The sequence below is a fragment of the Schistocerca gregaria genome, chromosome 3 (genome assembly GCF_023897955.1).
Source record: "Schistocerca gregaria isolate iqSchGreg1 chromosome 3, iqSchGreg1.2, whole genome shotgun sequence".
Classification (NCBI taxonomy): Eukaryota; Metazoa; Arthropoda; class Insecta; order Orthoptera; family Acrididae; genus Schistocerca; species Schistocerca gregaria.
The window spans coordinates 409,342,197-409,356,342 of record NC_064922.1 but is presented as its reverse complement, the minus strand read 5'-3'; the positions used below and the strand labels follow the sequence as shown (position 1 = coordinate 409,356,342).

Genomic DNA, 14,146 nt, shown 5'->3' with positions numbered 1-14,146 from the left:
GATGTATCAAATGGACCAAACAAATGAAATGAAATCATGTTTGTGTTTCACAAATGCTATGTCTTCAGTGTTGCATCTTTCGACTCTGCCATTGGTCAAAGTTGAAGGGTGGTACTGAATGCGTTGGTTTACCGGAATAATATTTGATACCTTGGGAAACTTTCCAGGACTGAAGACACAATTTGTCAACAGTCGTGTTTCCGTCCCAGGTCTTTAAACCTTTCATTGCCTGGAATACACAGTTTAGAATAATATGGCTATTGATGAACTCAAGTTAAAGGGTGATTCTGAAAGGACTTATACCATTGTCATTTGTATGCAAGCCCAGTTAACAATAAATGTTTGAATTAAAGCACTAAAGATGTAGGCTGTTTGTTATGGGGCATATTATCACAAATTTCGATGTTAAGGATGGGTTATCTGTTTGTTAACATTTTAATTACCATACTGCCAGTCGGACTATTGCGTGGAAACATGGAGCACCCAAAAGTCCTATGACAGAGACTATAATCATTTACAGAAAATAACAGGTTACATACACCGTAACATAGGGCCAATTACATCCAACGAGATGAGATTGGGTCATTCCATATCAAGTGAACTAGTGTTCAATAACTCCTACAGGCTCCTCGTAGAATGTAGTTTACATGTGCCAACGCTTGGTTGCCGGAAAGCTACTAAAGTAACTAATTTATGACACTAAGCTGCCAGCTTTCATCTATCGAAATTTTCTTTAAGTGTAACTGATGTTATGTATGAAGTTAAAGGTTAACTGTGAGCTGTGTCTATACTATTATGAACACTTACGGTCGGTCTTTCATTAGGGTCGTGGAAATAGATCTTGATTACTATTTCAAACTCTCCCCAACCAGTTTCTGTAACTTCATAGGGTGGTTTGAGAACAACTCTATTCGGCTCCGCGTAGCTATCGTGGAGTTTAAAATGCACTTTTTTTACGTAAGTTGACATATCCTCGTTATTATACGGTTTGACGTAAACTGTCCACTGATGTGTATGGCCATCTTCTTCTCGCTTTTTGCCAAAATAGCGGGCAATATTGCCGTATATAACTGGTTTTACGATAGTTACTCCCTGTCGAAAGAAAATTTAAATATAATAGGATGAAAATTCTATTTAAAAGTACTCTTCATTGCACACAAACTTTACTACCTTCACCCTGCCACTTGAATCCGTGTTCAATTCAGAAGGTCCTGCCATTCCCACTTCGGCTGTCATTCATGCTACAGTTAACGCAACCTAAAATCACGTCAAATGTCACAGCAGTACTCAACCCGAAAAAAAAAAAACACTTTTATTTTAATGTAAACAACATTTAAAATGTAGTACAGGCAAAGGTTGTATTTGACGAGCATAAACACTGTGTAGTCAAAGTTCACTTAATCACTTTAATAGATGCACCCTAAAATGTTTTCAGCAATAATAAAGCAATGTTTCTCATGAAAGTCCATACAATCACGCCACTTTATTTCATATTACGTTATAATGTGAAGTTCATTATTTAACTTTATGTTGACCATGAAGTGTGAAATACATCAAATTATGCAGACTAAATAAACATGGCCGTCCATGAGACGGCACGTGGTAGTTTGCGAGGGAATTAGTTCAAATTTAATTTGAAGTGTAGTTTGGGAACGGTGACCTGTTGAAGCATGTCTTAGTGTATAGTAATTAGATAATGGATTTATTTATGACGCTACTTGTTATTGTACTCGGATTTGCAGTTGTAGGTACCGGCGTCTTTTTATATATTAAAGTACGGTAAGTTGAAACTTTCCATCAGAAATGATTGCGAGTTTCCGTCGAGTAGAAATGTAGAGATACTGATTAAGATGCACGTTGTACTTAATACTAGTATGAGCATTATTGCAGTTACAATGAATATGTGTCTGATTGTAGACCCAGATTTCCATCATTGGTCAACTGTTGGTTTTGTAATATAAATACGAAAGTACCATACGAGAAACGAAATGAATGGACGTGCCCATTTTGCGAACAATACAACGGCTTTTCTTGTGTGAGTGCTATTTCGCCTTAACTCTATTTTCATACAGTTGATACTCTCAGGTTTCTGTATTCATATTTATTAATTCTGTTACCTCATATTTAGGACGGAGACTACAACAAACCTATTCCTGCACAACATGATTTCCATATGAACAATCTTGTTCCGGCCACAAACACACACAATTATAAGAAATTGGTGGCCAGTAAATTTTGTCGAAGTTGCACGATAAACCAACAGTTAAAGATACAGCAGTTGGCGTCATTTGTTCCTATAGATGAAGATAACTTTGACGAAGAGATCGAACAGTACAGGTAATCAAAATATATGTTATTAAGTGTTCCTGGTATCCCATAAGTTAAATAGTATTTACACGTGTGAAAGTTTATTGTATTAATAGTTTTCAGTGCTGAAAAACATTTAGTTGTGTGACAATGCTGTCTATTTTATATGAGAAAGACTTTACAGTCAACCAATAAAAACTTGTCATGAACGTTAGCAGTAGCCTAAAGCCTATGGAAAGTTGGTTAATACTTAAGTGTGTTTGGATTCAGGAATATATACAAACTCTAGAATATGTCCATGGAGGGTCTTGCATGAGATACCAACCCATGATCAGCTGCACACATCTAGTAAATTTTTTAGGTAGGCTGACAAATCGCAACTTGTGTTGGTGAATATTGAACCCAGTGATACCACTCATCTGCTCTGCCTTGTCATCAGCATTGTGGTAATAAACACAATTTTGATGAATTTTGTACAGTGTGCACCTATGAAACCTGTATGTACAGTGTGCAACTTTCAGCTCTTATCTGTAACTTGTAGGAACCACAGCTGAGTTCACAAGGGCCACTTTATTTGAAACTGGAAGTTAGCTACTTGCTCCATAGATGAAATTTGCGATGAACCTTGATGTGGTATGTGCCAACAGAAAAAAGTAGAATAACTATTTGGCTTTTTGCTGTCCATTTACATTTTTGCCTTAAAGTTACTGTCACAACTGATGAATTCCCCTATGCATTAGGGGGGAGTTGAGGAAAAACATTCAGTGTGCATTCAAAAATGTTTCTACTATCTGTCGGACACTTTGCATTCTTTATCAAAGACTTTTGTAGTTGCTTATGTCAGTTCTGTCCCTGTCATTGTTACATTTATTAAAGGGCAATGGAGATCGTTTTTTGTTTTAGTGTTATAGTTTGAATATCTGTTACTGTCAAACTTGGTTGCACTGTTGACGACAAATTTCATAAATGAATAACTGTAGCCTTCTATGAGTCTGTGGTTTAATGTTCACAGTTGCTTAAAGAGATACCTGTAAGTTGTACATGTGTGGACCCCACATATAATTCTAATTAATTTCATTCGTGCAATGAATAATTTTGTCTAATTGATGGGTACGAGGATAATGGAATGTAGTCAAATTAAGTCGGGTGATGCTGAGGGAATTAGATTAGGAAGTGAGACACTTAAAGTAGTAAAGGAGTTTTGCTATTTGGGGAGCAAAATAACTGATAATGGTCGAAGTAGAGAGGATATAAAATGTAGACTGGCAATGGCAAGGACAGCGTTTCTGAAGAAGAGAAGTTTGTTAACATCGAGTATAGATTTAAGTGTCAGGAAGTCATTTCTGAAAGTATTTGTATCGAGTGTAGCCATGTATGGAAGTGAATCATGGACGATAAATAGTTTGGACAAGAAGAGAATAGAAGCTTCCGAAATGTGGTGCTACAGAAGTATGCTGAAGATTAGATGGGTAGATCACATAACTAATGAGGAAGTATTGAATTGGATTGGGGAGAAGAGAAGTTTGTGGCACAACTTGACCCGAAGAAGGGATCGGTTGGTAGGACATGTTCTGAGGCATCAAGGGGTCATCAATTTAGTATTGGAGGGCAGTGTGGAGGGTAAAAATTGTAGAGACCAAGAGATGACTACACTAAGCAGATTCAGAAGGATGTAGGTTGCAGTAGGTACTGGGAGATGAAGAAGCTTGCACAGGATAGAGTAGCATGGAGAGCTGAAGAAGACGACGACAACAACAACAACAACACAACCTCAGAATAGGCCTGTTATCCCATAGGACATCAATAAATAAAAATAAAAAGTATATGAATTTACTGACGTACATATCTCCAAACTTGGTAGTTATTCTTGTTGCCAAAGTAGTTGAACCTAAGTGTTTTAGTAAGCCTAATATACAGTTTTTCATCAAGCAACACGTCTAAGGATTCACAGTTTTCTTACCCTCTATTGTTTCTTGTTGGTGTACTGGGTTAATATGTGATGGAATATTTTTTTCTAGACCACTTAACTGTATGAACAGCACATTTTTGATACATCACTCCACCTCTCCGAGACTTTAAAACCTGTCCATTTGTGCAAAACTGTTCAGCAACTTCCACAAAAGCATCACTTTCTATTTTCAAACAGTGTGAAGTCCCAGTTGCAATATCAACAACATTACAAAAAGGACAGATTGCTACTTACTGTGAGTATGGCACGGTGAGTTGCAGACAGGCACAATGAAAAGACTTGCATATTTGATCTTTCAGCCAAAGCCACTTTTAGAAAGTAAAACACACACACACACACACACACACACACACACACACACACACACAAACTGGTATTTCTGGCCAGAATGCATTGCATTTTACTGCTCTCTCTCTCTCTCTCTCTCTCTCTCTCTCTCTCTCTCTCTCTCTTTGTGTGTGTCTCCTTTCTGAAGAAAGCTTTGGCTGAAAACTCAAATGCTTAACTGTCTTTTTCATTGTGGCTGCCTTCAACTCTGAGGCATCTTTATGGTGAGTAGCGATATATCCTTTCTATAATATTGTTCAGTTACCATTTCATATGTTGAATCTTCTTTACCTGGATTTGTAGTAATGCTTGTTTCATCTAATTCTGTCTCATGATTAAAATAATGGGAGATCATTAAGAAAAGCAAGGACACTGAGCCAATGACCAAACACTGTGTGACTCCCATTTTAATTTATCCTCATGCAGATGATGTGGCATTCTTTTTTACAATGTTAGGGTAAATTTATGGTTTAAGTTTCTTAAATAAGACGGAAACTAGACATTTGCTGAACTACGAATTCCATAAAAGCTTAATTTTTCTAGTAGAATATTATGAGTGACACAACCAGGTGCTTTTAATATGTCACAGAAGGTCCCAGTTGGCGATATTTATCATTTAAGGATTGTACTGTATGTCGCCCCCTCCTTCATGGAAAATTTTGGTTGTAGTGGCATTGATCTGCAGTGTAGCCTGATGTCTAGCTTAGGTTGGAAGATAACTTGATATGACTGCGAAATAAAGGTTGTGTAAAAATATGATTTGTAGCAAACATTGTATACATTAGTGCCACATTTAACATTCTTTTTGTTATAAAAACTAAGATTGCAAGGTAAATTTAGAAAACACATATTGGAGAATGGAAAAAGCAGAGTATTTTGATGCCGAAACAGTCCAGGACTGTAGAATGCCTACCTTCCATACATGCTGATTCTATTTCGTGTCACTTAGCAGCATTCATGTGTAACAAAATTTTGGATCTGTTAACTTCAGGGCTGTTTTTATTTGGTAAGCAACAAATAGTTTCTTCAAAAGTGCTCCGTAGTAGTGACTTGTGTTTCTGATCTTTTTCTCCCATTGCTTGTGAAACAGCTTCCCCCCTGCCCCCGCAGGGGGCTCACCGCTCTTTGGTGAGTACGTGCTTGGTGACCACGGACCCCAGCCCTCGCAGCACCGCTTCTCTTTCTGTGCTGCTTGTCTCCTCTTCTCCTGTCCTTTTCCCCTCACTTAGAGAGTTCGTGCCTTCATGGGCTTTTGAAGCTCATTTGTGTTGGTTTGCTTGTAGGAATATTCTCTCTTGTATTGCCCTTTCCCTGCAGTGACCTCTTTTTCCTCTGCTGCGGCGTTTGAGGCCATCCTTTCTTTCCTTCTCATCTTTTCTTCTCCTCCCTGTATGTGCCTGATGGCTACCCATGCATTTGACGCGTAGTAGGAGACTGGGTAACAGGTAATTCCCAGTCCCCGATTGGCACGTTTGGCCCTGGTACAGGCCAGGCCCAGGGAAAGGTGATTGCCTGAGCTATTATCTTCCTCCTCTGCCAATCAATCCCTCCGTCTGTCATTCGGGAGTTATCACCTAAGGTGGGGGCCTCCCCTTTGGAGGGCCCCTGTTCGAAGGAGCGCGCAATCAGAGACGCTGGCAATCGTGGGGACTTCTTCCCAATGACTGATTTTCCTTCTCTTTCCCATAAAAGAAAGTGGAATGAGGCTCCTGCCTCAATGTCTCTTCCTGTTGCACCTCGATATCTAGTAGGGTCACGTTTAGATGAAAACCACACTTTTGCTACTGTAAACCCCTTTGTTATACAGAAAGGCGTGGATGGCATCACCGGCCCTGTGAAGTCCTGCTCCCGTCTCCACAGTGGAAATCTGCTTTTGTAAATTGGTAGTGCTCTCCAGGCCCAGAAACTACTCGAGGCACAACTCCTCCATGAGTACCCTATAAAAGTGGAGGCTCACAGGACACTTAACTCAGGCCATGGTGTTATCTGCACCCATCTGTTGGATGGTTTGACAGAGGACGAAATAACTAATTATCTATCAGATCAATGCGTTACTGCTGTTTGTTGAGTTATGAACGAGGAAGCTACCGATTTGGTGCCCACTTGCACATTATTCCTGACTTTCGATCAGTTAACGCTTTGTACCAAGATAAAGGCATTCTATGAACTCATCTGTGTGTGCCTTTACATTCCCAATCCACTGAGGTGTTATAAATGCCACCTGTTCAATCATACCAGCATCTAATGTAAAACACAGCCAAATGTGCCACTTGTAGCAGGGATGCACATGAGGGTGCCTGTCTACCTCCTTCCCCCCACTGCGTTAATTGTCATGGAGAACATGCCACTTCTTCTCGTTCTTGTCCCGTCTATCAAGACGAGTGGGCTGTTCAGGAAATAATGGTGAAGAAGGTACCTCTTCCTGTTGCCCAGAAACTGTTGGCGAGCTGTAAACAGAATGTCCCTATGCCTGCAAGCTACAGCACCGTGTTAGCCTCTCCGTGCCCCACGAAAAACATGGCTACGCACCAACTTGTGACTTACGGTTTAGTTAGATGGTGGCAAAGTCACCTCACCTTCAAGCTGACACTCCGTCTCCCCGGTTCCTGGGCTGTAGATTCTGCTACCCATAATTCGCCCTCCCCGGCGAAGACAGTTGCAACGCAGCCAGCGAACCGTCAATTCAAAAAGGATTATTCCCCGAAGATTTCTTGCATACCTCGAGTTCGCAGCCATCTGGCCCTTCTGCCAATCGCAAAACTCAAAACAATCATTCAAAGGCAAACAGTCTTCCCCCTCTCCAACTAGTCAGCCCTCTTAAACGCGTCGGCCCTTTTCAACAGACCGACACTGGGGAAGCTCCGTTGATCCCGCTGCTGAGTTGATGGATGAAGATCCTCCACCTGTGGATTCTAGTGGCCATCCTCCCTTGACAGCTCGCATTAAGTGGGTGTAGAGGTGAGTGCTTTGGTCTAATGTGGCGGACTTCCAGCTGCTCCTGTGATCACTATGTCCGCTTGTAGTCTGTCTCCAAGAAACCAAGCTACATCCTCAAGACCATTTTGCTCTTTCCCATTTTACTATGCTACAGATGTACCTTCTCCTTACTGTGGGGATTCCTGCTCATGGTAGGGTCATGCTGCTGCTACGAGATGATGTTTGTCATTGTCCTATCCCCTTGCACATCCACCTGCAAGCAGTTGCTGTCCATGTTTTCCTTCCTGAATTTACCTTTTCTCTCGGCACCATTTATATCCCTTTGTCTTCTCCTGTCACTAGGGCGGACCTGGTGCAGCTTGTTGCTCAGCTTCCTCCACCCTTTCTGCTCCTTGGTGACACCAATGCCCATCATCCTCTTTGGGGCTCGCCTGTCACCTGCCCGAGACATTCTCTTTTGGCGGATCTTCTTAATCATCTTAATCTTGTGTGCCTTAACGCTGTCGAAGCCATGTTTCTCTCTGACTCCAGGCACACTTTTTCCCACTTAGACCTCTCTATCTGCTCTGCCCAGCTCGGTCGACGTCTCAAGTGGTGTGCTCTTTCCGATACTTACTCGAGTGACCACTTACCTTGTATGACTCATCTGTACAATCATAGCGGCACACTCATTGGAAATTCTCTCTTGCAGACTGGGGGCTATATTCCTCCTTGGCAGTCTTTGACGTACAGCCGTTTCCCAGCTGTGATGATCAGGTCAAGCACCTCGTGGACATTATTCTTTCGGTTGCTGAATCCTCTATCCCTCGTACTACTACTACTCCCTGTTGGGTCAAAGTCCTTTGGTGGACTGTGGAGTGCGGCAGTGTGATTCGTGCCTGACAGCATGCGCTTTGTGCCTTTCACCATCATCCTACATTAACGAACTGCATCCGCTACAAGCAACTATGTGCGCTGTGCCATCGCACTATTAAGGGAAGCAAGAAAGCATGCCGGGTTTCTATCACCAGCTCTTTCAACAGTTTTACTCCATCCTCTCTCATTTGGGGTGGCTTGTGCTGGCTTTCTGGGACTACCGTCCACTGTCCACTCCCTGGTCTGATTATGGTGGGAAACGTAGTGTTCGACCCTGTTGATGTTTCTAATGCTATGGGCTGGTACTTTGTGGAGATTTCAAGCTCCACCCACTACCATCCTGCCTTTCTTCCTCGGAAACAGGTGGAGGCGGCTCGTGCAATCTCTTCTCTCTTTGAATTGAGAATGCTACAATACTCCTTTTACTATGAGGGAGCTAAAGCATGCTCTCTCCTCATCCAGGTCTTCTGCTCCTGCGTCCGATACAATCCACGCCCCCATGCTGCAGAGTCTTCCTCCTGTGGGAAAACTCTTTCTCCTTGATACCTACAACTGTATTTGGACTGACGGTGTATTTCCCACGCTTTAGCATGAAGCTATTATTGTTCCCCTACCTAAGTCTGCTAAAGATAAATCTCTTCCTTCCAACTATCGTCCAATTTCCCTTACCAGCAGTGTTTGAAGGTGACAGAATGTATGATCAGTGGTTGCTTAGCGTGGTGGCTGGAGTCGCACCATCTTCTCACTAATGCTCAGTGTGGGTTCCGAAAGCATTGCTCAGTGTTTGATCATCTCGTCACCCTGTCGATGTTAATTATGAATAATTTTATGCAGAAGTGACAAACCGTGGCCATATTCTTTGATCTGGAGAAAGCCTATGATACCTGTAGGCGGACAGGCATTGTATGTACTATGCACACGTGGGGGCCTTCGTGGTGGTCTTTCCTCTTTCATCTGGGAATTTTTACAGACTGAGTCTGTACGGCCATCTATCTTATGCCATCTGAATACACTACACCATTTGGGGATCTGTCTCGCCACTGGTGCCTTCCATATTCGTCCAGTTGAGAGTCTCTACGCAGAAGCCGGTGAACTACCACTGTCATACCAGCACGACATCCTACTCAGTAGATATGAGTGTTGGCTTTCTTCTATGCCAGGCCACCCCACCTTTGAACCTTTTTTGGATTACATTCTTGACAACAAATACGAGATGTACATTTCTTCTCTGCGGCCTCCCGGCATCCACTTTTCGTCATCTGCTTCAGCAGCTGCAGTTCACACTTCCTCCCACTTTTGGAATGGGTGCGAGCCCTTGACCACCTTGGCTTCAGGCACAGGTTTGTGTTCATTTTGTCCACAGCTCATTCCCAAATGATGAGATCCCAAGCTGACCTAGTGCTGCAAATTTCTCGAAATTCGCTCACAACTTGCCAATAGTGTGTGTTTGTACACTGATGTTTCTAAGTCTACCCACGGTGTTGGCTGTGATTTCGTCATTGGGGATGATAAGTTTCAATGCTGGCTTCTTGATCAGTGCACAATTTTTACCGCAGAGCTTTTTGCCCTCTATCATGCTGTTCACTACGTCAGGAGGCGCCAGCTCACTCGCTGTGTGATCTGCTCTGACTCCTTCAATGCCCTTCAGAGTCTGGATGATCCAGATCCAGTCCACCCTATCGTTAAACGGATCCAGGACTGCCTCCATTTGTTCCCCGATGGGCGAGCCCAAGTGGTGTTCATGTGGGTTCCTGGCCATGTTGATGTGCCTGGGGATGACGCTGCTGATGCTGCAGCCAAGGCTGCAGTCCATCTCAGTCGGCCGCCTCTTCCTCTATTCCCTCACAAGATGTTCGTATTTCTCTCTGTCGGCGTATCATGTCACTTTGGCATGACCATTGGTTCGCCCTTCATGGGAACAAACTCATAGAACCTCTCTCAACAGCCTGGTCGACTTCCTCCCGGCCATCTTGGCGTGAGGAAGTAATGTTAGGTCGGTTGCGACTAGGGCACTGCCACTTTAGTCACCGCCACCTGTTGAGTGGTGACCCTGCACCCAGCTGACCTTTCTGTAGCCAGCCATTGACAGACAGACATTACTTGATCCTCTGCCCCTATTTTAGCCACTTATGTCTCAGGACTTTGCCGGACATTTTAGCAGATGGCGTGCGAGCTGTGGCTTTTTAAAAAACAATAATATGACAAAAGAGATTTGATTTCTACCTGGTGACTCCGGTGTCTCGTCGGCATTTTTCAGATACTCTTCTGTAACGTCTTGACGTTTTAGATTTATTTTTTCTTCCTTTCCGTATTGAACCTCGGAACGGTTTTTTACCTTCACTGCCCCAGCATTCTATGGTTCTATACTGGGCACTTACGACCTTAAATATTTTACGCCCCCCCCCCTCCCCTGAGAGAGAGAGAGAGAGAGAGAGAGAGAGAGAGACACACACATAAGATGCTCACAGGTCATTTAATGCCCAATGATGTAGAAGTTCCCGCATGAACATCGTGGATTTTGATGAAATTTTTTATGAACAGTCACATATTTCCAATGAAAATTCTTAAGGTCTCCTGATCTTTAATTCAATAATTCCAGAAAAAGTTATTTGTTAGCAACTTTGGGGTATAAATCTCCAGTAATATTATCTTGAAAGAAATAAACCTGTCATCTTGCACAACTTTTTGCACACTCTCACATGAATGAATTAAATAAATAAAAAATGATTTCCTGAGCAATTTGCATATGGATAATTTGAAGTAAAGTTGGCCAGAAAAGGTAGACGCGAAGAAAAAATATGAAGCTTAGCTTTTTATATCTGCGTTAGTAATTATGGGATACCACTGCAACCTTGCATATAATAACTTATCAGTACAATGTCTTAGAACATAAAATTTCTGTCTCCTATTGCCCTGTAATAGTCGGCAAATTGAGGGCCAAGTTCACAATCTAAAATGCCAAAAATGGCTGTTTTTGGCCACTTTTAGCAAAAAATCTTCTGCAATCTCTCTAAAAAAGTTTTCGTTAGAAAGATGCCCCATGTTCTAAACTACCAAAGAAACCTATATTTGGTTTTCAAATGTGACTGTATCGAGCCCTACAAAACGATGACAATGTGGGGCCATACCCTGCATTTACTCCAGTTAGATCTGACATCTTTTATTGTATTTGCAATAGGTTTTAGTCTCTGGGAAAGACATCATCAAAAGTCTTGATGACAAGGAAGTGAGATAGTCTGAATGGCTCAGAAAACTTGAGGAAATCACTCAAGATCTGTTCATCTGTTTCTCTGCTATAACTACAAAATCTAACTGGTTATAAACTTCACAGTTTAACTGTGCATTACCAAGGCAGTGCAGATCATATATGGTGAATTGTTGCAGAAAAGCTGCAGCGTTTGTGGTGTAAACAGCCTGCAGGTTTTACATCACTCACATTGTGTAAATTTTGGTGAAGGTCACAGCAGTCTTTCTGACATTTCTTCTTCTTCTTCTTCTTCTTCTTCTTCTTCTTAAATTAATTCATGTTGTAGAGAGTTATTAGTATTTCTTTGTATTACGTAATGGTATTAATGTGCCAGTGTATTTCTGCTTTAATGTACAGCACAATTTGTGGTTAATGTTAAACTTTTGTGTGCCCAGGAAAAATTATACAAATATTTTGGTATGGTCCATGGGGGCTTAACTTCTGCTAGGTTTTTTTTTTCCCGTAAGTGAGTAAACCAGCATGTCTATCATCATAGGGGCCAATAGATGTTAATACAGCCACGGCTGTGTTACCACAGATTTCCAAATCTGATAAGTTTCTTCACATATGATCCAAAACTGATAATACATTTGTACGAGTATCAGAGGCTAAAGCTAGAAGAGGTCTCTCTTAGGAGCTAAGCTAGTATTTACTTCAAGCTACTTGAATTTTTTTTTACAGCTTTCATTAATTTGCTGTAGAATGTCATGAGGAAAACTACACTGACAACCAGATTTTACTTACTTTTTTTTATATAAGACAGACCCCAAAAAACTGTTCTTTTCAACTGTGATTACCTTAGATTATTAAAGCCAAAAATATAAAACTATTCTTTTTATTGGATTCCTTACTCTCTCTCTCTCTCTCTCTCTCTCTCTCTCTCTCTCTCTCTCTCTCCATTTTTTATTTTTATTTTATTTTATTTTTTTTAATTCGTAGAGTTGAATGCTGTAGAGATGTCTAAAAAACAAAAGACTTGCACTTTTCTGTTTCAGTCTCATTTCCTAATCATCAGAACTTTTCATATTATCTTTCACAGAGGGTATTAGTACTAAACAATTGTAAAACATAACATTATTATTATTTTTTAGGGCTTTATATGCTCACATTGCAAACCCAAATATAGTTTTTAGGTGGTTTAGAATATAGTATTTATAATGAAAATGGTTTAAAAGATATTGTAGAAGTCTCTTTACCACAAACATGGGTAAAAAATAGCCATTTTTGGCATGTTTAGAAAGTTTAGAAAAAAATCATTATCTTTGCCCTCAAATTGTAAAGTATTAGAAAGCACTAGGGGAATGATATTTTGTGTAGTAAGTCCTTCATATTGGTAAGTTGTTTTGTGAAAAGTTTCAGGTGAATCTCGCAGTTACTTCCGAAGGTATAAAAAGCTAAACTTACATTTTCTTGAGTGTTTTTTTGCTTTAAATCATCATTGGAAAACATACACAAAATCTTTTGTTATTTTTTCGATTAAGAGAGGGCAGAAAATTGTACAAGCTGACTGTTTTGTTTCTCTCAAGAAAATATTACCAGAGATATTATGTGTCAAAGTTGCCAAAACTCACCCGTGCACTGTTGAGAACTGTACTTTGGGGCCAAACAAATGACTGTATGTCCAGAAGTATTAATGACCATGAAACTTTACCATTGTTCTTTGGGAACATGTGTGATTGTTCATACAAAATTTCATCAAAATCTTCGTTGGTTGTGTGGAACATTTTCTGAAATTAGACCACTTGGCATGGAATGGCCCTTACATAGCCTTGGACTATTTATCGGGCATTACAGTTGAAATGCAGATATGGATATAGCCAACTTTACCTCCATGTCTTTGATTGGTTGGTTGTAAGCTAAGCAGTTAAGACATTGTTTGGTTATATTAGACCAATTCGGTTCACCGGGATGATGTGCATAAACTGTTAAATTTTTTTTAAATATTTGTGTTTTGAACATATTTTACTTTAAATAGCCCACTCTATTTCCCACACACAAGTTGCCTTCCTTATCTCCTGAACTGATTTATTGAAACTTTTATGGTAATATTTCTACAGTTGGCACAGTTTTGGGAAGCCATAGCTGGCCACTTCATGGAAATTCACCATGTGTGCTTCCACCTGCTTGTCAGTTGTGGGAATGACAACAGTTCCTTATTTGCAAAGTGTAATTCCCTCATCAAGGAACTAAAGGTCATAGATTCTATAATATTGTATCTTGAAGCTTGGAAAAAGGACTATTTTGTCCAGTCTCAATTATATACTTACCGCTCTGGGCAGGTCATCAGTAGTACATATAGTGCATTTACTCCCTTGGCACTGACCATAGGAAGATGCACAAATAAACTAGACCATGGAGCAATAGACCCTCCCCTCTTTAGAGCAATAGACCCTCCCCTCTTATAGTTCTTCTGAAAACCATCTTTGGGAACGGCTCACTGCACTGGCTGGTGAACGGTGTTTTGCTGCAGCATCCATTCAGGGCTCCATTTGAGAAATCTACAG

The 14,146-nt window shown here is 40.9% G+C and overlaps 2 protein-coding genes across 2 annotated transcripts in view; one reads left to right on the top strand and one right to left on the bottom strand.

The window, feature by feature from the left end:
• Positions 1 to 1,259, bottom strand: part of LOC126356214 (YEATS domain-containing protein 4) — an 89,146-nt gene extending 87,887 nt beyond the window's left edge. The window contains exons 1-2 of the mRNA XM_050007026.1: positions 1,171 to 1,259; positions 808 to 1,092 (exon numbers count right to left, since the gene is read on the bottom strand). Of these exons, the coding sequence (XP_049862983.1) occupies positions 808 to 1,092; positions 1,171 to 1,236 (351 nt within the window). The 5' untranslated portion in view covers positions 1,237 to 1,259. The remainder of the gene's footprint in view (positions 1 to 807; positions 1,093 to 1,170) is intronic.
• Positions 1,260 to 1,603: 344 nt separating this feature from the next.
• The window catches only part of LOC126356211 (uncharacterized), a 35,635-nt gene continuing 23,092 nt past the window's right edge, over positions 1,604 to 14,146 (top strand). Inside the window, exons 1-3 of the mRNA XM_050007022.1 lie at positions 1,604 to 1,779; positions 1,918 to 2,035; positions 2,129 to 2,337. Of these exons, the coding sequence (XP_049862979.1) occupies positions 1,697 to 1,779; positions 1,918 to 2,035; positions 2,129 to 2,337 (410 nt within the window). The 5' untranslated portion in view covers positions 1,604 to 1,696. The remainder of the gene's footprint in view (positions 1,780 to 1,917; positions 2,036 to 2,128; positions 2,338 to 14,146) is intronic.